This window comes from Carcharhinus amblyrhynchos, chromosome 2 (genome assembly GCF_965287045.1).
Source record: "Carcharhinus amblyrhynchos chromosome 2, sCarAmb.v2.hapA, whole genome shotgun sequence".
NCBI lineage: Eukaryota > Metazoa > Chordata > Chondrichthyes > Carcharhiniformes > Carcharhinidae > Carcharhinus > Carcharhinus amblyrhynchos.
The window spans coordinates 144050711-144074784 of NC_137325.1; the positions used below are offsets into that span (position 1 = coordinate 144050711).

Sequence of the window (24074 nt, forward strand, 5' to 3'; positions counted from 1 at the left end):
CCGTGATGCACCTATAGGTCGGAGCAGAGGAAACTGTGAGTTTGGAGGTATACGCTCGTAAGGTGCAATACATGTAACACCTAGAAACACTACAGAACAGGAGGAGGCCATTCGACCCATCGAGTCTGCACCGACAACAATCCCACCCAGGCCCGTTGTAACCCCATATACTTAACCATTAATCCCAGGATACTAAGGGACAAGTTTAGCGCGGCCAATCCACCTAACCCGCACATCTTTGGACTGTGGGAGGAAACTGGAGCACCCGGAGGAAACCCAGGCAGATATGGGGAGAATGTGCAAACTCCACACAGGCAGTGACCCGAGCCGGGAATCGAACCCGGGTCCTTTGCTCACAGAAATTCGTAAGGATTGGCTCCGGTTCTATCCTTTTCGTTCCGGGAATGCAACAGCCAATACCTTGAGGGTGGTGGGGAGGTCGAACAAACGGTACATTCCACAAATTAAGTGTCATCAAAAATTAAGCAGAAATCAGAATGTCCGAGACTCGGGGAGCGCTTCACTTTGACCAGGCAGCCTAATCACACAACAGACCCCGTGGTGGGCTCCAGAGGAAAGCAGAATAAATAACAGGGTAGCGGGGAGGGGTGTCCATCAGTCCACTCAAAGCCTCGCACGACCTCTCCCCGTCTAATCTCCCTCAGTGCCAGACCCGGGGGAAGTATCTCGGGCTCTTTGAGATCACCCGATGGTCGTCTTAATTTGTTCTTCGAAAGCGAGCTCCCTGCCCCCCTCCTCCCCACCCCCCCTCCGAGCTCTGCAGGTCACCGTTGTTGAGGGAGGAGGGTGTGGGGGTGGGGGGGAGGGTGCTGGGGGGTGGGGGGGGGAGTTCACTTGTACACGGCCATCCGCGGGTTCTCGTACAGGTACATGTAAGCGTCACACAACTGTCGCTTGGCGACTCCTTCCATGTCACGCGGGTGCTCTTTGATCAGCTGGGCCGCCGAGGAGTTGACATATTTTGCCACTTCCGGGCAGGGCGTCACCGTGGGGACATTGTACCCGTTCTCGCCACCTGCAGGGTCAGATCAGCAGGACAGGAAAGCTCGTAAATAAAAGTTCTGCGTTTACATAGAACCTTTCACCACCTCAGGTCACACGATAAAGAAACACCATCAAACAGGGCGATGGGCTACTGCGTTTTGAACAATGAGGGAGGCGATGTCCTCGTGGTATTATCGCTAGACTATGAATCCAGAAACTCAGCTAATGTTCTGCGGACCCGGGTTCGAATCCCACCACGGCAGATGGCGGAATTTGATTTCAATAAACAAAAATCTGGAATTAAGAATCTACTGATGACCATGAAACCATTGTCGGAAAAACCCATCTGGTTCACTAATATCCTTTCAGGAAGGAAATCTGCCATCCTTACCCAGTCTGGCCTACATGTGACTCCAGATCCACAGCAATGTGGTTAACTCTCAACTGTCCTCCAAGGGGAACTAGGGATGGGCAATAAATGCTGGCCCATATCCCATGAATTAATACAAGAACAAAGAAGGAACAGGCCCTTCAGCCCTCCAAACCTGTGCTGTTCATGATCCCCTAACCAAACTGCCCTTACTCAGTCCGTATCCCTCTATTCCCTCCCTATTCATGGTCGCTTGCCTGACTGGGAGTGCACGGATGATTCACTGGACTGATTCCTGAGGTGGAGGGATTGTCCCACCGAGAGACTAGGCCCCGATTCCCAGGAGTTTGGAAGAATAGGGGGTGATTTTGTAGAAACACTAAGTTCAGAAGGGAGGGCCCAGCAGGATAGCTGCTGGGAGGATGTTTTGCCATTGCTGGCTCGCAGTCTCAGGATGAGCGAGTTAGCCATTTAGCACTGAGCAGAGGAAGCAATGTCCTCACTCAGAAGGATGGGAATCTTTGGAATTTTCTCTTCCAGTATCCTCAAAACAGGAGTCGATAACTTACCGGGTCATTGGGAACTTAAAGGATATTGGGGATAGTATGGAAAGGTGGAATTAGTTAGGAGATTAGGCGATGTTGGAACTGGGAGGAATGATGCGGAGATGCTGGGATTGGATTGGGGTAAACACAGTAAGAAGTCTCACAACACCAGGTTAAAGTCCAACAGGTTTATTTGGTAGCAAATGCCACTAGCTTTCAGAGCACTGCTCTGTCGTTAGGTTACCTGAAGGGGCAACGCTCCGGAAGCTAGTGGCTTTTGCGACCAAATAAACCTGTCGGACTTTAACCTGGTGTGAGACTTCTTACTGTGAGGGAGGACTCAGGGGAGAGTCTAGGATCGGAGAGTAGCATCTCAGAATAAAGGGACGCTCATTGAAGACGGAGTTGAGGAAGAATTTCTTCTCCCAAAGAGCGGAAAGTCTTTGGAATTCTTTACCCCAAGAAGGTTGCGTCCTTGAACATTTCCCAAGCCAAGATTGACTGGGGAGATGAGGGAGGGAAGTAAATTGGAAAACATTCCCACTCCAGATGGTGATGCAGTGACCCCTGCTGGAGATGCACTGTAGAGCAGCATTGGATAACCAGAAGAGACCATTCAGCCCCTCAAGTCTATTCTGCCATTCGATAAGATCACGGGTGGCCTGTATCTTAGAACATAGAACATTACAGCGCAGAACAGGCCCTTCGGCCCACGATGTTGCGCCGACCAGTTAAAAGGCAATGACCCTCTAACCTAAACCAAACCCTTTCCATCCATAAACCTATCCACGGATCTCTTAAACGCCCCCAAACTAGGCGCATTTACAACTGCAGCAGGCAGGGCATTCCAATCCCTCACCACCCTCTGGGTAAAGAACCTACCCCTGACATCCGTCCTATAACTACCCCCCCCTTAATTTAAAGCCATGCCCCCTCGTGCTAGCTTTCTCCATCCGAGGAAAAAGGCTATCACTGTCCACCCTATCTAAACCTCTAATCATCTTATATGTATCTTAACTCCGTATCACACCAATGTTGCGAAGCTACCATCCGTGGGATGACTGAATGCCTCTAAGTCAGAATCCCGCCTGGAAGTTTGTCCAGAAAACAAAATTTGTCAATCTCCGGGGCTAAATGAGTGGGGGGTTTTTTTGTGGAAGACCGGTGCACACTTCCACCAGCCTGCGTGTGGAGAACTGTTTCCTAACTTCATCTGTGGATGACGCAAGAACGATGTCTTTACCCACACAGCGAGTTGTAGTGACCTGAAACTTGCTGCCCTCGAGGGGGGTGGAAGTGAAAAACAATCAAGGATTTTTTTAGAAGTTTATATATTAGTGTCACAAATAGGCTTACATTAACACTGCAATGGAGTTACTGTGAGAATCCCCTAGTCACCACACTCTGGTGCCTGTTCGGGTTACACGGAGGGAGAATTTAGCACGGCCAATCCACCTAACATTTCTAAGGTAGTGCGGAGGGTGAGTTTAGGTAGCAGGGGTCTGGTCCTCACCCTGAATGATTGCACTGAGACTTTGTTACCCGCTTTCCGTTCTGTTATCGGCTTTCCCGGCGTTTGCCCCTGCGGCCCTCACCGTGTCTGTCGGACATGCTGTCAAAGAACATCCACTGGTGGTCTTCAGGCCCGTACTTGATGAACGACACGTAATGGCTGGTCTCGATGCAGAGGACAGCAAAGAGCTGCATCCTCTCCCGGGGCACCATGGCCTTCCCAGTGCGGACAAACCCCTCCGGGCAATCCAGCTTCATGGGCCTGTGGTCTCGCCTGGAGGAGTGGGAATGTACCTGGGGCAGGAAATTCCACAAAGACAAAACAGGAACGCTGTCATCCTCGGAGAGAAATAAACGGCAGCGAGAGATTCAAACACTGATCGCACTCAACCCAAACGGTGTGGTATGAACCATAGAAACCCTACAGTGCAGAAAGAGGCCCTTCAGCCCATCGAGTCTGCACCGAACACAATCCCCCCCAGGCCCTATCCCCATATCCCTACATATTATACCCACTAATCCCTCTAATCTACACATCCCTGGACACTAAGGGGCAATTTCTTAGCATGGCCAATCAACCTAACCCAATTAGGTGTCGTGAAACAGTTGCTATGACGATGAGGGTGCTTCTAGCAATCTGCCCCTCATCAGCGTAGGTTCAATGATCTCCACACTCCGTGTATAATATATATAAATGAGTTGGAAGAAAATGTAGGTCGATTAAGCAAGTTTGTGGGTGATATTAAGCTTGGCGGAGTTGTGGATAGTGATGAAGATTGTCAGAGAATACAGCAGGATATTGATAGGCTGGAAAATTGGGCAGAAAAATGGCAGATGGAATTTAATCCGGACGAATGCAAGGTGATGCATTTTGCTGGATCTAATTTAGGTGGGAACTATAAAATAAATGGTAGAACCATCAGGAGCATAGACACACAGGGAGATCTGGGAGTGCAGGTCCTTAAAAATGGCAGCACAGCTGGAAAAGGTGGTGAAGAAAGCATATGGCCATACTTGCCTTCATCGGACAGGGCATGGAGTATAAAAGTTGGTAAATTATGTTACAGTATTATAAAACATTGGTTAGGCCACATTTGGAACACTGTGTCCTATTCTGGTCACCATTCCACCAGAAGGACATGCAGGCTTTGGAGAGAGTACAGAAAAGGTTGTTGGGGGGTATTAGGCATGAGGAGAGATTGAATAAACTGGGATTGTCCTCCCTGGAAAGACGGAGGCTGAGGGGTGACCTGACAGAAGTTTATAAAATTATGAGGGGTACGGATAGGGTGAATAGTTGGAAGCTTTTTCATCAGGACAGAAATGACAATTACAAGGGGCACATGTTCAAGATAAGCGGGGGGGGAGGGGGAAGATTCAGTGGTGATGTGCAGGGGGTGCACTCTCTTTTATAGAGAGGGCGGTGGGGGCCCAGAATGCACTGCCAATGACATGCTTCAGGCAGATACATTAGCCACATTTTAAACTTATCTGGATAGACACGTGAACAGGTGGGGAATAGAGGGATACAGGGGTTGGTCTAGAGAGGACAACGTGATCGGCACAAGCTTAGAGGGCTGAAGGGCCTGTTCCTGTGCCGTACTGTTCCTTATTCACTCTGTTACTCAGAGTTAAGGGGCGACTCTTTACAACCGAGATGAGGAGGAGTTTCTCAGGCAGAGAGCGAGGAATCTGTGGAACTCATTGCCACAGAGGGTTGTGGAGGCCAGGTCATTGAGTGTGTTAAAGACAGAAATAGATGGGTCCTTGATCAATGAGGGGATCAGGGGTTTGGGGAGAAAGCAGGAGAATAGGGATGAGAATCATATCAGCCATGATTGAATGGCGGAACAGACTCGATGGGCCGAATGGCCTAATTCTGCTCCTGTATCTCACAGATTGTACGATTATGATGTGCATCCTACAGGCAAACAAGACAGGCCCCAAAAACAGGAAAAAAACCTCAAAAAAAAACCAAGATGCCGACAAGAACAAAAGATGTGAGAAATACTCAGGCAGCATCTGTGGAGAGACAGAAGCAGGGTTAATGGGTTGAGTTGGAAATAACAGGTTTCATAAACAGTCTAAGGTAGCGAGGAGGGAGAGACAGTAACCGGCACAGGGGACACGGGGCCTGTCCGCTGTGACTCAGTTGGCGAAGTCTGAAGGTCGTGGGTTCAAGTCCCACTCCAGAGTATTGAGCACAACAAGCCAGGCAGACACATCACTGCATCGCTGAGGGAGTGCTGCCTCGCTGCCAGTGCCAGCCTGCACACAAGAATGGGTGTTAAACATCCCCTGCTGCTATTGGAATGAAGAGCAGGAGAGCTGAACCCAGTACCTGCCAAGAATTGATGCCAGGAAGGCTTTGGCAGGTGAGGACCTAGAAACTATCATTATCACAAAAGAGATAGTGTTGAGCAAGCTAATGGGAGTAAGGGTAGACAAGTCTCCTGGTCCTGATGGAATGCACCCCAGGGTACTAAAAGAGATGGCGGGAGAAACAGCAAATACACTAGTGGTAATTTACCAAAATTCGCTGGACTCTGGAATGGTTCCCGCAGATGGGAAAACAGCAAATGTGACGCCACTGTTTGAAAAAGGAGGTAGATAAAAGGCAGGTAACTATAGGCCGGTTAGCTTAACTTCTGTAGTAGGGAAAATGCTTGAATCTATCATCAAAGAAGAAATAGTGAGACATCAGGATATAAATTGTTCCATTGGTAAGATGAAGCATGGGTTCATGAAAGGAAGGTCACGTTTGACTGATTTGATGCAATTCTTTGAGAACATTACATGTGCAGTGGATAGTGGGGAACTTCTGGATGTGGTGTATCTGGATTTCCAGAAGGCATTTGACAAGGTGCCATACCAAAGACTGCTGCATAAGATAAAGATGCACGATGCTACAGGTAATATATTAGCATGGATTGGGAATTGGTTAATTAACAGAAAGCAAAGTGCGGGAGTAAATGGGTGTTTTTCTGGTTGGTGATCAGTGACTATTGGTGTGCCTCAGGGATCAGTGTTGGGACTGCGATTGTTTATGATTTACATAGATGATTTGGAGTTGGGGACCAAGTGTAGTGTGTCAATTTTCACAGATGACACTAAGATGGGTGGAAGAGCAAAGTGTGAAGAGGATGCTAAAAGTCTGCAAAGGGATATAGATAATCTAAGTGAGTGAGTGAGGGTCTGGCAGAGGGAGTGCAATATTGGTAAATGTGAGGTCATCCATTTTGGTAGGAATAATGGCAAAATGGACTATTATTTAAATGGTAAAGAATTGCAGCATGCTGCTGTGCAGAGGGACCTGGGTGTCCTTGTGGAAGAATCTCAAGGAGTTGGTTTGCAGGTGCAGCAGGTAATTAAGAAGGCAAATGGAATTTTGTCCTTCATTGCTAGAGGGATGGAGTTTAAAAACAGTGAGGTTATGTTGCAGCTGTATAAGGTGCTGGTGAGGCCACACCTGGAGTACTGTGTACAGTTTTGGTCTCCTTATTTGAGAAAGGATATACTGGCACTGGAGGGGGTGCAGAGGAGATTCACTAGGTTGAGTCCAGAATTGAGAGGGTTGACTTATGAGGAGAGACTGAGTAGACTGGGGCTATACTCATTGGAATTCAGAAGAATGAGGGGAGATCTTATAGAAACATATAAGATTATGAAGGGAATAGATAAGATAGAAGCAGGGAAGTTGTTTCCACTAGTGGGTGAAACTAGAACTAGGGGGCAAGGCCTCAAAATAAGGGGAAGCAGATTTCGGACTGAGCTGAGGAGGAACTTCTTCACACAAAGGGTTGTGAATCTGTGGAATTCCCTGCCCAGTGAAGCAGTTGAGGCTACCTCATTGAATGTTTTTAAGGCAAGGATAGATAAATCTTTGGACAGTAAAGGAATTAAGAGTGGTGGTGAGCGGGCGGATAAGTGGAGCTGAGTCCACAAGAAGATCAGCCATGATCTTATTGGATGACCGAGCAGGCTTGAGGGGCCAGATGGCCTAGTCCTGCTCCTAGTTCTTATGTTCTTATCTCACCCAATATTTCTCCCTTCCCCAGCATCGTTATATCGCTGTTCCTTCACTGCCGCTGGGTCAAAAATCCTGGAATTCCCTCCCTAACAGCACTGTGGATGGCCCTACTTGCAGCGATTCAAGAAGGAAACCCGTCACTAAGGGGCAATTAGGGATGAGTAATGAATGCAGGCAGTGATGGCCACGTCTGTTAAATAATTAATAAATACTTGACTGATTTTGCAAGCTTGCAGTGGGAGATCCCAAATGTAGCAGGAGCAATGTATTCTGGGGGGGGGTGGGACACGGGTACATACCTGATGCCAGCAGGTGTCACAGTATTGTTTGAGTCCTGTCTTGGAGAACAGTTTGTCCGTGAAGCATTCCTCACATTCCTGAACGGCCAGCTCTCCGCACAGGCAGCATTCCCTCGGACCTGTCAGAGAGAGAGGGAGAGAGGAAACATTTCACCCACTCCCAGTCAGTGAGAGCGCCAGGCTACAACCCCATTCCAGGAGGCCGGAATTTCCCATTTCCCACACAGAGGGAATTCAGCTGGAGGGTTACGCTTGGGTTGTTCCCCACGGGACCAAGGGAGGTGTTCATCGAGGTGCTCAGGATTATGACAGGCACGGCACGGACACAGAGCTGCACGGGGCCGGAGCGGAGGAAGGGGAACCAGTGAGGAGAGTGGGAGGTTGAGGGGCGAGGGGGGAAGAGGGATGTGAGGCCGGAGGAGGGGAGGTGTGGAGAGGGATGTGAGGCTGGGGGAGGTGGGGGGGGGGGGGGGGGGGGGGCAGGATGTGAGGCCGGGGAGGGCGGTGGCAGCAGGGGGAGAGCGAGGCCGAAGGTGGGGGGGTGGGGTGTGGTGCGCAGGGGGAGAGAGGGACGGGGGGGGAGGGGGGGGGGGGGGAGGGGGGTGCAGGGGGAGAGAGGGACCGGGGGGGAGGGGTGGGGGTGCAGGGGGAGAGCGAGGCCGAAGGTGGGGGGGTGGGGTGTGGTGCGCAGGGGGAGAGAGGGACCGGGGGGGAGGGGGGTGCAGGGGGAGAGAGGGACCGGGGGGGAGGGGTGGGGGTGCAGGGGGAGAGCGAGGCCGAGTGGGGTGGGGCGGGGAGAGGAAAGGGGAGAGCAGTGAGTCGAGGTAGGAATAGGGGGGGTTACTGGTGGGAGATTCACGGTGTTGAGATACAGAGGAGTTGTGAACAGTTCTCATTCCAACCATCTTATCTTCCCCTAGAACATAGACCATTACAGCGCAGTACAGGCCCTTCGGCCCTCAATGTTGCGCTGACCAGTGGAACCAATCTAATGACCCTCTAACCTAAACTATTCCCATGTTATCCATATGCCTATCCACTGACCATTTGAATGCCCTTAAAGTTGGCGAGTCCACAACTGCTGCAGGCAGGGCATTCCACGCCCTTACTACCCTCTGAGTAAAGAACCTACCTCTGACATCCGTCCTATAATTACCACCCCTTAATTTAAAGCTATGGCCCCTCGTGTTCGCCATCACCATCCGAGGACAAAGGCTCTCACTGACCACCCTATCTAACCCTCTGATCACCTTCTGTGCCTCAATTAATCACCTCTTAACCTTCCTGGAGAGAGATTCTCACTGGGAAGGATGAGGCTGCTGTACCTCGGGGCCAAGTCTCCCTCATGATGTTCAACTTACATCACCCCAGCCCCTCCCGAAACGGCAAAGTGGACCCAGACTGTGGGGTAACTGCCCTCTGCCCACTGACTCAGTACCCGCACTCACCCCCCCCTTACCCATCACCCTCCCCCGTGCCCACCCAATTCCCCTGCCCCCTCCCCCAGGCTCTGCTTCTACTTACTGTCACTCAGCAGGTCGGTGATATCCAGTTCCAACGACGGAATGATTTTCTCAAACATTTTGTAATTCTTCCCAAAGCGAGGCATCTGGATGATGAAGCAGGACGGGACCTGAGGAACCAAGCAATTCATGTTAAAGTTCATACCATCCCTACAGTGCAGAAGGGGGCCATTCGGCCCATCAAGTCTGCACTGACCCGTAATCCCACACAGACCCTATGCCCATAACCTTCACGTCTACCCTGCTAATCCCCTGCCACTAAGGGAGAATTTAGCGTGGCCAATCCATCTAACCTGCACATCGTTGGACTGTGGGAGGAAACCAGAGGAAACCCACGCAGACACGGGGAGAATGTGTAAACTCCACACTGACAGTGACCCAAGCTGGGAATCGAACCCTGGTCTCTGACGCTGAGGGGCAGCAGTGCTAACCACTGTGCTACCGTGCCACTACTTGGCTCCAGTTGGTGCAGAGAGACTGGGAGGTTCACACGGACAGATCACTGAAAATGGCAGGGCATGTTAGACCGGTTTAAATAAAAACAGACAGGCTCCTCGGCTCTGTTAACAGAAGGGTGGAGTATAAGAAGCAAGGAAGCTAAATCTATAGAAACCAACAGGGAACAAAACGAGGCCATTCAGCCCTTCAATCCATTTAACTAGCTCATGGCTGATACGAACCTTAACCCCACCTACTAACCCTGTCTCCTTACCCAACCAACATCTATCAGGTTTGAAGAGTTCAATCAATGCCACATCTCTACAACATTTGGAGAGAGAAACTTCCAGATTTCCACTCCCCTCTGTGCTTCCTGACATCACCCCGAATAGATTAACTCCATCTGAAGGTTATTCCCCTTGTTCTGAACTCCACCACCCGGGAACAGGTCACTTGTCGATGGGGGTGTTCGGAGATACTTGGGTGTTCCTGTACAAGGAAGCTAGGGACAACAAGCTTAGGAAGATAAATGGTACATTGGCCTTCATTGCAAGTGGATGGGAGAACAGGAATAGGAATGGGTTGGCACGGTGGTTAGCACTGCTACCTCTGTGCCAGGTACCCAGGTCCGTGTGGAGTTTGCAAGTTCTCCCCGTGTCTGTGTGGGTTTCCTCCAGGTGCTCCGGTTTCCTCCCACAGTCTGAAAGACACGCTGGGTAGGTGTATTGGCCGTGCTAAATTCTCCCTCAGTGTACCTGAACAGGTGCCGGAGTTAGCAACTGGAGGGGGTTCACAGTAACTTAATTGCAGTGTTAATGTAAGCCTACGTGTGATAATAATAAATAATCTTTTTAATTTGAAAGTCTTGCTATAGTTGTACAGAATTTTGGTGAGACGTGGTTTGGAATATTATACGCAGTTTTTGGCTTCATGTTTAAAAAATATATTCAAATAGGAGGGGGTGGAGCTAAGGTCTACTAGGTTAGTCCCTAGGATGGCATGGTGGCACAGTGGTTAGCACTGCTGCCTCACAGCGCCAGGGATCCAGGTTCAATTCCTGGCTTGGGTCTCTGCCGGGCAGAGTCTGCACTTTTTTCCCTATGTCTGTGTGGGAATTCCAGTTCCCTCCCTAGTCCAAAAATGAATGGGTTAGGTGGATTGGCCATGCTAAATTGTCCCTTAGTGTCCAAAGATGTGTAGTTAGGTGGATTGGCCATGCTAAATTGTCCCTTAGTGTCCAAAGATGTGTAGTTAGGTGGATTGGCCATGCTAATTGTCCCTTAGTGTCCAAAGATGTGTAGGTTAGGTGGATTGGCCATGCTAAATTGCCCCTTAGTGTCCAAAGATGTGTAGGTTAGGGTGATTGGCCATGGTAAATGAACAGGGTTACAGGGATAGAGCGTGGGGTTGGGCTTGGATAAGATACTTTCTTTCGGAGAGTTGATGCAAACTCAATGGGCTGAATGGCCTCGCTCTGCACTGTAGAGATTCTATGGTTCCATGAGGGAGTTGTCCTATGGTGAGAGGTTGAGTAAATTGGGTTTATATTCTCTGGAGATTGGGAGAATGTGAGTGATCTCATTGAATCATATAAAACTCTGAAGGGGTTTGATTGGGTGGACACACAGAGATTGATCCCATTGGTCAGGGAGCCTAAAACACGGGGGCGCAACCTCAGGATAAGGGGGCGGATCATTTCAGATGAGGAGAAATGATATCCCCCCGAGGATTGTGAATCTTTGGAATTCTTTCTCCCAGAGGGATGTGGGTGCTCCATCGCTGAATACATTTCAGGCTGTGGGACAGACAGATATTTGGTCTCTTGGAGATTTAAGGAGTGGGGGGAAAATGAATTGAAGCCATGATCTTGCTGACTCATGGAACAGTCTCGATGGGCTGAGCGGTCTACTCCCACTCCTCTTTCTTGCTACCCACCTGATCAAATACTTCAATCGGCTTAAATTCCCATTGGAATACTGTGAGCAGTTTTGGATGAATGTGGTGGCCTTGGAGGGGGTCCAGGGGAGGTTCACAAGAATGATCCCAGAAATGATGGGTTCGTCATATGAGGAGTGGTTCAGGAGTCTGAGTCTGTAGTTGTTGGAGTTTGGAAGGATGAGGGGGGGAATCTAATTGAAATTTACAGAATACTGAGAGCCTAAATAGAGTGGGGGATGGTTCCACTGGTGGGAGAGACTTGAACTCAGAGCGAAGGGACGCTCCATTAAAACAGAGATGAGGAGGAATTTCTTCAGCCAGAGAGTGGGGAATCTGTGGAACTCTTTGCCACAGAAGGCTGTGAAGGCCGGGTCACTGAGCGTCTTTAAGACGGAGATAGATAGGTTCTTGATTAATAAGGGGATCGGGGGTTAGAGGGGAAAGGCAAGAGAATGGGGATGGGAATCAGATCAGCCACGATTGAATGACAGCGCAGACTCGATGGGCCGAATGGCCTAACTCTGCTCCTACATCTTGTGATCAGATGGTCTAAAATACTTCAATTAAATCATCTTCAATCTTCAATCCTTGAGGAAACAGGAAGTGATTGTGTGAATCCCACCTTCATCCTTTAACCCTCCCAGTAAGATTTTACGAGTGGAAATGGAGATTCTGAGTGCTCTCACCTCAGTCAGTTTGAGATGGTTACTGTGGAAGGAGTGTTCCACAAGCTGCTGTACTGTGGGAACAATAAGATCATCATCCTTGTCAATGAAAACCTGGTGACAGTAACACTCCTGCTCCTTCTGACCCGCTGACCTGGGTGAGAAGAAAATAGACCGGTTATCCTCACAGGTTTCAGTATCTCGGTGATATAGAATCCCTCCTGTGTAGAACGAGGCCATTCAGCTTACCCTGGGGAACATCACTAACTATTCAATAACCTTGCCTTTATGTATAGAGTATAAAAACTGGAGTCTGCTGTTACAGCTGTATAGAACGTTGGTTAGGCCACATTTGGAGTGCTGTGTCCGGTTCTGGTCGCCGCACTACCAGAAGGACGTGGAGGCTTTGGACAGAGTGCAGGATGTTGCCTGGTATGTTTTGTCTTAGCTTTGAGGAGAGATTGGGTTAACTGGGGTTGTTCTCCCTGGAAAGACGGAGAATGAGGGGAGACCTAATAGAGGTGTACAAAATTATGAAGGGTATAGATAGGGTGAATAGTGGGAAGCTTTTTCCCAGGTCAGAGGTGACGGTCATGAGGGGTCACGGGCTGAAGGGCGAGGTATAACTCAGATATCAGAGGGACGTATTTTACACAGAGGGTGGTGGGGGCCTGGAATGCACTGCCAAGTAGGGTGGTGGAGGCGGACACGCTGGGATCATTTAAGACTTACCCGGATAGTCACACGAGCAGACTGGGAATGGAGGGATACAAACTAATGGTCTAGTTGGACCAATGAGTGGCACAGGCTTGGAGGGCCGAAGGGCCTGTTTCCTGTGCTGTACTCTTCTTTGTTCTTTAATCTCAGAAATCAGATTGAAACTTCCAGGTTAGGTAACCATCAGGATTGCTCACTGCATTAGCCGGGTAACCGGGGCAATGACATAAGGTGGGATTTTACAGTCTCATTTGACCCGATAAAGGCATGGATATTAGGGAACTTGGGGAAATAAACAGTGATGTCGTGAGGAGTGTACATATTACAGAGAAGGGGGTGCTGAAAATCTTTAAGCACATCAAGGTAGATAAATCCCCAGGACCTGATGAAGTGTATCCCAGGACACTGTGGGAGGGTGGGGAAGGTCCCCTAGCAGAGGTGCTTAAATCATTGACAGCCACAGGTGAGGTGCCTGAAGACTGGAGGGTGGTGAATGTTGTGCCTTTGTTTAAAAAGGGCTGCAGGGAAAAGCCTGGGAACTACAGGCCAGTGAGCCTAATGTCTGTGGTGGGGAAGTTGTTAGAAAGTATTCTGAGAGACAGGATCTACAGACATTTAGAGACACAAGGACTGATTAGGAACAGTCAGCACGGCTTTCAGAGTGAAAAATCATGTCTCACAAATCTGATTGGGTTTTTTGAAGGGGTAACTAAGAAGGTAGATGAGGGCAGTGCAGTTGACATTGTCCACATGGACTTTAGCAAGGCCTTTGACAAGGTACCGCATGGTAGGTTGTTGCAAAAGGTTAAATCTCATGGGATCGAGGGCGAGATAGTCACATGGAAATAAAATTGGCTTGATGACAGAAGCCAGAGGGTGGTTGTAGAGAGTTGTTTTTCAAACTGAAGGCCTGTGACCAGTGGTGTGTCTTAGGGATCAGTGCTGGGTCCACTGTCATTTGTCATTTATATTAATGATTTGGATGAGAATTTAGAAGGCATGGTTAGTAAGTTTGTAGATGACACCAAGATTGATGGTGTAGTGGACACTGAAGAAGGTTATTTAGGATTGCAGCGGGATCTTGATCAATTGGGCCAGTGGGTTGACGAATGACAGATGGAGTTTAATTTAGATAAATGCGTGATGACACATTTTGAATCAGGGCTGAACTTATTCAGTTAATGGTAGGGCACTGGGGAGAGTTATAGAACAAAGACATCTAGGGGTACATGTTCATAGCTGCTTGAAAGTGGAGTCACAGGTGGACAGAGTGGTGAAGAAGGCATTCGGCATGTTTGGTTTCATTGGTCAGAACGTTGAATACAGGAGTTGGGACGTCTTGTTGAAGTTGTACAAGACATTGGTAAGGCCACACTTGGAATTCTGGGTACAGTTCTGGTCACCCTATTATAGAAAGGATATTATTAAACTAGAAAGAGTGCAGAAAAGATTTACTCGTTGCTACCGGGACTGGAGGGTTTGAGTTATAAGGAGAGGCTGGATAGACTGGGACTTCTTTCTCTGGAGTGTAGGAGGCTGAGGGATGATCTTGTAGAGGTCTATAAAATAATGAGGGGCACAGATCAGCTGGATCTAAAGGTAGGGGAGTCTAAAACTAGAGGGCACAGGTTTAAGGTGAGAGGGGACACAGAAGTGTCCAGAGGGGCAATTTTTTTCACTTAGAGGGTGGTGAATGTCTGGAACAAGCTGCCAGAGGTAGCAGTAGAGGGGGTACAATTTTGTCTTTTGAAAAGCATTTAGACAGTTATGTGGGTAAGATGGAAACAGCCACTTTGGCCCAACTTGTCCATGTGGCTTGGATAAGTTGGGCCAAAGGGGATGTTTCCATGCTGTAAACCTCTACGACTCGATAAGACCAGAAAATCCTGCTTGAGGTCAACAGACAGTGTCACTGTCCACCCGTCATCAGCTCCAATTCCATGGCAGACGAGCAGTAACATTCCAGCGACTGTGAGTGTTAGAGCAGCCATGATCTTCTTAAATGATGGAGCGGACTCAAAGGGCTGAATGGCCTACTCCTGCAAAGGGGGCCGAGTGTGGGGCGGGGGGGGGGGGGGGGGGGGGGGGAGCGAGGGTGGAGGGGAGGGGGAACGAGAGTGGAGTGAGGGGACGAGGCCAGGGCGGGGGGACGTAGGGTGGGGCGGGGTGTGAGGGCAGAGCGAGGGGGTGAGGGCGGAGTGAGGAGGCAAAGGTGGAGTGACGTGCTGTGAATGAGGGGGGAGGGCCAGAGAGGGCTAGAGGAAGGAGAGCAGAGGGAGAGAGGTAGGGGAGGAAGGGCACGAGGGAGGCGAGAGAGAAAGGAAGGGCCAGAGGGCAGGGCAGTGGAGGGGAGGGTTAGAGGGAGGGGGGCCAGAGGGAGGGAGGGCTGGGCGAGTTCTGGCCCCAGTCAGGTGCTCACCTCAGTTTGAGTAATGGCTCCAGGCCCAGAACCTGCTGCATGATCACACTGAGAAACTCCTCGGGATCTGCAAAGAGTAAAGCACTCGTCACCATTCAGTCCAGGATCACTCACTTCTCATTCCCTCTGTGGGAGACACTGACTCCTTGCTGGGGTGTCTGCCCTACACCTCCACTCTCACTCCAAGGATCAGCAAGAGCGTGCACTAACCGGCTATTCCACCATGAGGATTACATCTTGTCCTCACTGATCATTCACGGTGGCAGTGGAGGGGGCGGAGGGGGTGTGCGTGTGACCGCAATTCCTCCGCCCTCACTCAGACAAGGAGGCTGAGGCAGTGTCACTCTGCTCTGAATCTGACGTTGGTGGGTTCAAATCCCACTCCAGAAACCTGGAGCACAACATATCCAGCCTGACCCTTCACTGCTGAAGTGCGGGAGTGCTGCACTGTCAGAGGGGCCGTTTTTCAGATGATACCAACGCTGTTTACCCACTCAGCTGGATTTTGCTCACGTCCTGGCCAATATTTACCCCCAGTTAACATTACTATTTAAAAGGTTATCACATTGCTGTTTGTGGGAGCTTGCTGACAATAATCCAACAACGAGTAATTCCAAAAGTAATCCATTAGCTGTCAAGCATAGAACATTCCAGCGCAGTACAGGCCCTTCGGCCCTCGATGTTGCGCCGACCAGTGGAACCAATCTAATGACCCTCTAACCTAAACTATTCCAATGTTATCCATATGCCTATCCACTGACCATTTGAACGCCCTTAAAGTTGGCGAGACCACATGTTGTGAACGGTGTTATGTTTCCTTCATTTTCAGCAACGACTGAATGGACATGGTGTAGCGGGAATGTCACTGGCCTCAGAATCCAGAGGCTCAGCCTAATGCTCCGAAGACGTGGGTTCAAATCCCACCACGGCACTGGTGGAATTTAAATTCAACTATTATAATCTGGAATTGTAAAGCTAGTCTCAGTAATGGTGATTACAAAATGATTGTCATAAAAACCCATCAGGTTCACTAATGTCCTTTAGGGAAGGAAATCTGCTGTCCTTACCCAGCCTGGACTATATGTGACTCATACGATCCTAAGTACAGAAGGAGGCCATTCAGCCCATCAAGTCTGCACCAATCACAATCACACCCAGGCCCTATCCCCATAAACCCCACTATTTACCCTAGCCCTCTGATTTAATTTAGCATGGCCAATCCACCTAACCCACACATCTTTGGACTGTGGGGGGAAACCGGGGCACCCGGGGAGAATGTGCAGACTCCACACAGACGGTGACCCAAGCCGGGAATCGAACTCGGGTCCCTTGTGCTGTGAGACAGCAGTGCTAACCCACTGTGCCACCATGCCGCCCAGCAATGCACAGACTTGAAATGTCAAATCAGTTTCTCCCTCCACAGATGCTGCCAGACCCGCTGAGATTTTCCAGCACTCCCTGTTTTTATTTCAGTTCAATTTGCTGCCATTTCTCCACCAGGAATGTTTTCCTTGAAGGAGCACAGGTCATCTCTCCAATGGGATTTGTGTTTGTCTCATTAACTGTGTTATTCCTGTCCGTCTATTCCGCCCTGCTCCCCTCTCCAACTACACAATTTATCACATTTCTCTCTCTGAGGAAGACCCCTCCATACTCAGAACATTAACTATGTTTCTCCCTTCACAGATATTGCCAGACCCGCCGAGTTTTCCAGCATTTTCTGTTTTGATTCCACAGGAACGTGGTTGACTCTGAGCTGCCCTCTTGACACCCAGTTCAAATGCTGGCCTTGCCAGCGATGCCCACACCCTGTGTGGGAATAAGGTGACAGGGCGGCGATGCTCCATACTAACCCTTCTCCTCAGTGGTAAATCCCGCACAGTAACCACCTTGTGTCAGCTCCTTCCTCAGGTTCATCACCTTCTTACAGTCTACAAACCCGTCTCTGGAATAGACAGACAGACAGACAGACAATATCAATGCACTGATACCCTGCAATGTTCTCACACAAGGCCAGTCAGCCCATCGTGTGTATGCTATCCCGCTAAAAGGACAATTCACCTACTTCTGCCCACTCTTCCTCCTCCCCTTTACCCTGCATATCCTTCCTTTCCAGATAATAACTCTTCAATCGACCCAACTGCGCCCCGGACATTCTCTCTTCCACCTTCTTCCGTTGGGAAAAAGATACAAAAGTCTGAGGTCACGTACCAACCGACTCAAGAACAGCTTCTTCCCTGCTCAAGTATTGTGAGAAATATTGTTTCTTGCGCACTGTGCAGACAAAGCATACAAAGGAAAGGAGAGGGTGCAGAATGCAGTGTCATAGCTAGGGGTGTAGAGAAAGATCAGCTTAATGCGAGGTTGGTCCATTCAAAAGTCTGACAGCAGCAGGGAAGAAGCTGTTCTTGAGTCGGTTGGTACGTGACCTCAGACTTTTGTATCTTTTTCCTGACAGAAGAAGGTGGAAGAGAGAATGTCCGGGGTGTGGGGGGTCCTTAATTATGCTGGCTGCTTTTCAGAGGCAGCGGGAAGTGTAGACAGAGTCAATGGATGGGAGGCTGGTTTGCGTGATGGATTGGGCTACATTCACAACCTTTTAGAACATAGAACATTCCAGCGCAGTACAGGCCCTTCGGCCCTCAATGTTGCGCTGACCAGTGGAACCAATCTAATGACCCTCTAACCTAAACTATTCCAATGTTATCCATATGCCTATCCACTGACCATTTGAATGCCCTTAAAGTTGGCGAGTCCACAACTGCTGCAGGCAGGGCATTCCACGCCCTTACTACCCTCTGAGTAAAGAACCTACCTCTGACATCCGTCCTATAATTACCACCCCTTAATTTAAAGCTATGGCCCCTCGTGTTAGCCATCACCATCCGAGGAAAAAGGCTCCCACTGTCCACCCTTTCTAACCCTCCGATCATCTTGTATGCCTCAATTAGGTCACCTCTTAACCTTCTTCTCTCTAACGAGAGAAGTTTTGTAGTTTCTTGCGGTCTTGGGCAGAGCAGGAGCCCTTACCAAGCTGTGATACAACCAGAAAGAATGCTTTCTATGATGGAGAGAGAAAGTTGGAACTAATGGAGTGCAGCGCCAGGGGAGTGGGGGGATGTGGTGGTGAAGGAGTAAATGTGCACAGGAGGGCAGGAGTAAACATCTCAGCCACACGAGCTGGAGATTGAGATTGTAACGCTGACCCTTCTTCCTGCCACCCACCCATCCCTGCACCACACCCGCCCCCGCTCCCACCACCCATCCTCCCCACCCCCCACCACCCCCCCACCACCACCCCCCACCCCCACACCCCCCCCACACCCCCCCCCACCCCCCCCACCCCCCCCCCCCCCCCCCCACCCCCCCCCCACCCCCCCCCCACCCCCCACACCCCCCCCCCCCACCCACACCCCCCACCCCCCCCCCACCCCCCACACCCCCCCCCCCCCACCACCCCCACCCCCCACACCCCCCCCACCCCACCACCACCCCCCCCCCCCCCCCACCATCCCCGGCACCTCCCCTGTACTGACCTGCGGAGCGGATTCACAATCTCCTCCCGCAGTATCCGCTGGATGTGGCTGAATTGTTGGTTTGTGGATTTGTGAAGCATGGAGTCGAGCACTAAGGTGCTGGAGAAGAGGCTGCCAGGTAACAAGCACACACATCATAACCTTTCCCACACTGTCAACAGGGGAAAGAACGTGAAGATATTACCAAGAGAGTCAGAGAGAGGAGCTGGGGGGTCAGGGCAGGGACCTGGGTGTAGTCGCTGAGTCACACTGAACCTCAGTACTGATGAAAGAAAAGGAATATTTTCTGTCGACGGTTTTTATCCTGCAGTCTCCAGGACTCAACTGACGGTTTTGGGTTGGTTGTCAGCGCGACTCTGAGCACACTGAGGATTATTTAGCAAATGTCGTCCAATCGCAGGATCACATTCCTGGCTCTGTCCTGATAAGTGAGACCTAATCTACAGGAGAGGCCTGGGCAGGGCCTGGGCCAGGCATGGGTGAGGCCTGGGTGGGGCCTGGGCCAGGCATGGGTGAGGCCTGGGCGGGGCCTGGGCCAGGCATGGGTGAGGCCTGGGCGGGGCCTGCCTCACTGGACCTCTCCAGGCAGCTGAGGCCTATAAGCCCAGGTGTCTAATCTAAGCAAGTAATGAATCGCTCAAGGTGGTTTAGAAGTTTAAAGTTTATTTATTACTGTTGCAAGTTGGTTTAATTAACACTGCAATGAAGTTACTGTGAAAATCCCCCAGAAACCACATTCTGCCACCTGTTTGGGTACACTGAGGGGGAATTTAGCACAGCCAATGCACCTTAACCAGCACGTCTTTCAAACTGTGGGAGGAAACTGGAGCAGCTGGAAGAAACCCACACAGACATGGGGAGAATGCGCACACTCCACACAGATAGTGACCCAAGCCAGGAATCGAACCCAGGTCCCTGGTGCTGTGAGGCAGCAGTGATAGCCACTGTGCTACCGTGCCACCCAATCCCAGGGTATTAACTGACCTGCTAGGTAGCTCCAGAATGTTCCAACTTTTGTTTAGATTTTCAGCATTTTCTCCGATTAGTCCCTAAAATAAATTCTAAATGACATCACTCAATTAATTCCCAAAATATTATTTTCTCCTTACAATAAATAGTAGGCTCCAGGCTCTGAAGAAAAGTCATATTAGACTGCAAACATTAACTCTGTTTCTCTCTCCTCAGATGCTCCCAGACCTGCTGAGTTTTTCCAGCATTTTCTGATTGCAATTCCAGGAAATATGTGACTCCTTCCCGGGAAACCTGGATATGTCTGAGACCCAGCTCTCGTGAGCCGGTCACCAGTAGCTGGAAGGGAATCCCAACTCCAACCCCCCCACCTCCGCTCCCTCCAACAGGTGTCTTGAGGTCAAACTAGCCACAGTGTTGACATGTACCTGACATCACGGTGGCACAGTGATTAGCACTGCTGACTCACAGTGGCAGGGACCTGGGTTCGATTCCTGGTTTGGGTCACTGTCTGTGTGGACTCTGCACCATCTCCCCATGTCTGCGTGGGTTTCCTCCGGGTGTTCTAGTTTCCTCCCACAGTCCAAAGAAGTGTAAATTTAGGGTAATTGGCCGTGCTAAATTGCCCGTTAGTGTCCCAGGATGTGTTGATTAGGTGGATTGGTCGTGCTAAATGTGGGGTTACGAGGATAAAGCAGGGTGTTGGGCTTGTGTAAGATACTCTATCCGAGGGTCAGTACGTACTCGATCGGCCGAATGGCCCCCATCTGCACTTTGGGATTCTGTGGATTCTATCATGTACAGTCCTGGATTTTGACTCCCTCTCTCCAAACTCAGAGAGAAAGACTCTCATTAAGTGAGGGCTCACCGTCAAGTCCCCTTACCTGAAGAGAGCGGAATCCATGTAGCAGGAATTGCAGTGCCCCTGAATCCCGCGCATCCTTCCCTGCAGAATCCGGACAGCCTCCTCGTTCCTTGGAGGAGGGACGATGACAGGAACCACACAGCTCTCCCGGTTGGCTGGGGACAAAATGGAAAGTGCAGAGTTTGTGTCGTGCTGTGCTGTGTGTCTGACACACCCCACTCCTAACACCGTCCCCCCCCAACTTCCCTCCTCCCACTCCCCCCTCTCCATTGGAAGCAGATTGGGCTGATTTCTGGGTGAAAGGATTATCTTATAAGGAAAGGTTGAGCAGGTTAAGTCGGTTGTCTCTGGATGCTAGAAGAATGAGTTCTGAATAACAGTCATGTCCCTGAAACATGAAAGAGATCATCAACTATTTAGTTACCTTTTAGCTTGTAAAGAGAAAAAGGATCTTGCTGAACCCAAAGATGGCTGCTACAGGTCACATGATTCACATTTCATGGAAATTTCTAACAGCAGTTACAGGACAAAAACCCAATCCTCATCCTTGTGGAATCTCACGCCTCCCATTGAGAGAAACATTACTAATAAACAAAACCAGGGAAAAGCACACAACCTGTCTCCCCAACATGGTCTATACCATAGGGATGTTGGACTCATACTTTTCTTGAATCTCCAGACCGGTGTACGCTTGCCCCTTGCACATTCCTCCCCACCACTCACAATCTTTAAGCTTTCTCAGAGCCTAACCTTGACATTACTCAATCGATATATCCTGACCCATCTCACCTTTCATCTTTGTCCTTTATAACTCTGACATTAGTGTACCTTTGTTTTTAATCATGTACTCTGCAGTTGTAAGCAAACTTTTTCCATTTGTTTTTCTCATTTTTGCTGGGAGAGAGTTTTTTTATCGCTACTTAAACAGGGGTATTTTTATTTTTATTGGGGTGTTTATGACCACATTGTTAGGGAAAAAACTTGGTTGGCAGGTCAGTGTTGGGAGGTTTTTTTTCATTTTCAGTTTGGAGTTGCAGTTTGAGTTTTAGTTTTAGAAGGGGCATCAAGCTATAAGGAAGTCTCTCTCTCTTTCTCTTGCTCTGTCCCTGGTTTTAGAAATTCTGCTGGTTAGCTGAAAGCAAGGTCTTGCCTTTCTGAAGTTGGGGGTGGTATCCATTGTTGGTGACTTGCCTAGAGACCTTGGTGTTTTGGGAAGCTGTTCTGACTTCAAACTGTTCTGAATCTATCCAGAGAACTGCAGTCTTCAGCCAAAGGACCCAAGTCCAGTATCACGCGAGCATTAGTCTTTGCCGTGAAAAGGGTTCTTTTTGAATGGGATAAGTTTGATTGGAACAGATTAGATATATTTGTTAAGGGTTATACCAGTGTACTGGTTTTGTTTCTGGTTCGTAATTGATAAGCGTTCTTGCTAATTTTCTTACTATACATGTTAACTATATTCTTAAATAAACTTTGTTTGATAAAAGCTCCCTAGAGGGTTGTTTAAATCATACCTGAGGTGAAACTATCATGCTTATCCCAGCCAAATTCAAGAGGCAAAACTTATGATCCACCAAACACTTTGGAGTTTCCGACCTGAACCAGAACTTAACCTTCACCTGGCCCTCAGATGGGGTGACCAATGGCACCATGGCGCCTCTGGTCACCCGCTGCAGGCGAAGGTGAGAGGCCAGAGTGCCTTACCTGTTCGTGCCAGGCCTTGCAAACCCTCCGGGGTTATGGCAAGAGACTGGAACCTGGTGTCAGGCTGGCAGGATGCTGCACGGACAAATATCCCTCTTTTGGGCGCACACTGGAAGTAGCGATGCCCCTGGTAAGTCCCATCCGAATGTCCCTTGTCTTCGTCCTACGTCAGAAAGGCAAAGAACAACTGTGGAATTAAATTATCAATGGAAATTGTGAAGTACTCTGCAGATACAATGAATAAATGAGAATAGGGTCACAATGGGACGTGTGAAGCCAGAGTGAACATGGATCTGGATGTCCAACAGACAACAGCGGGAAGTGGAAAATGGAAATAAGTGGACATGTCTCGGAATAAGGTTCACACATCTCAGGCAGGTTACCTTGGATGATGCAAAGTTTGTCATCAAGGGCCTCGATGGACAAAAACAGAGTCAGAGAGAGGAATAGGGGGATAAAAAGCTCAAAGTGGTAAGATTGGAGGAAGCAGAGGTTTCGGGATGGAACAGCAGGAGTGAGACCTCGACGGCTGAAAGGCAGGATTGCTGGAACTAATAAGTTATATATTGTTACTGGAAAATGATAGGGTCATAGTGGTTTAGGAAAGAGGCCCTTTGGCCCAACTTGTCCATGTGGCCCTTTTTTTTAAACCCCTAAGCTAGTCTCAATTGCCCACATTCACCAAAGAGAAGGATTTGGTGGATGATGAATCTGGGAAAGGGTGTGTAGATAGTTTGCTGAAATCAAAAAGGAGGAGGTATTGGGGTTCTTGAGAAACATTAAGGTAGACAAGCCCCCAGGCCCTGATGGGATGTACCCCAGAATACTGAGAGAGGCAAGGGAGGAAATTGCTGGGGCCTTGAGAGAAATCTTTATATCCTCACTGGCTACAGGGGACTTGGATGCCAATGCCTGCATCTCACATACAGGGGAGGCCCCAGAGGATTGGAGAATAGCCAATGTTGTTCCTTTGCTTAAGGATAGCAAGAATAATCCAGGTAATTACAGGCTGGTGAGCCTTATATCAGTGGTAGGGAAATTATCGGAGAGGATGCTTCGAGACAAGATTTATTCCCACTTGGAAATAAATGGATGTATTAGTGAGAGGCAACGTGGTTTTGTGAAGGGGAGGCTGTGTCTCACAAACTTGATTGAGTTTTTCGAGGAAGTGACGAAGATGATAGATGAGGGTAGGGCAGTGAATGTTGTCTACATGGACTTCAGTAAAGCCTTTGACAAGGTCCCTCATGGCAGACTGATCCCATACAACTTCACCTTCTGCACCAGAGGTGAGCTGGCAAGATGGATACAAAACTGGCTCAGTCATAGAGGGTAGCAGTGGAAGGGTGTGTTTCTGAATGGAGGACTGTGACAAGTGGTGTTTCTCAGGGATCAGTGCTGGACCTTTGCTGTTTGTAATATATATAAATGATTTGGAGGGAAATGTAACTGAATTGATTAGTAAATTTGTAGATGACACAAAGGTTGGTGGATTTGTGGATAGCAATGAGGACCATCAGAGGATACAGTAGGATATAG

At 49.3% G+C, this 24074-nt stretch overlaps 1 protein-coding gene across 1 annotated transcript in view; it reads right to left on the reverse strand.

Annotated features, from left to right (window-relative positions):
- Window positions 1-840: 840 nt before the first annotated feature.
- Window positions 841-24074, reverse strand: part of cyldl (cylindromatosis (turban tumor syndrome), like) — a 48411-nt gene continuing 25177 nt past the window's right edge. Inside the window, exons 6-15 of the mRNA XM_080213690.1 lie at window positions 22536-22698; window positions 20851-20986; window positions 18998-19108; window positions 17315-17406; window positions 15462-15528; window positions 12347-12479; window positions 9286-9394; window positions 7762-7880; window positions 3516-3726; window positions 841-1036 (exon numbers count right to left, since the gene is read on the reverse strand). Coding sequence (XP_080069816.1) covers window positions 852-1036; window positions 3516-3726; window positions 7762-7880; window positions 9286-9394; window positions 12347-12479; window positions 15462-15528; window positions 17315-17406; window positions 18998-19108; window positions 20851-20986; window positions 22536-22698 — 1326 coding nt within the window. The 3' untranslated portion in view covers window positions 841-851. The remainder of the gene's footprint in view (window positions 1037-3515; window positions 3727-7761; window positions 7881-9285; window positions 9395-12346; window positions 12480-15461; window positions 15529-17314; window positions 17407-18997; window positions 19109-20850; window positions 20987-22535; window positions 22699-24074) is intronic.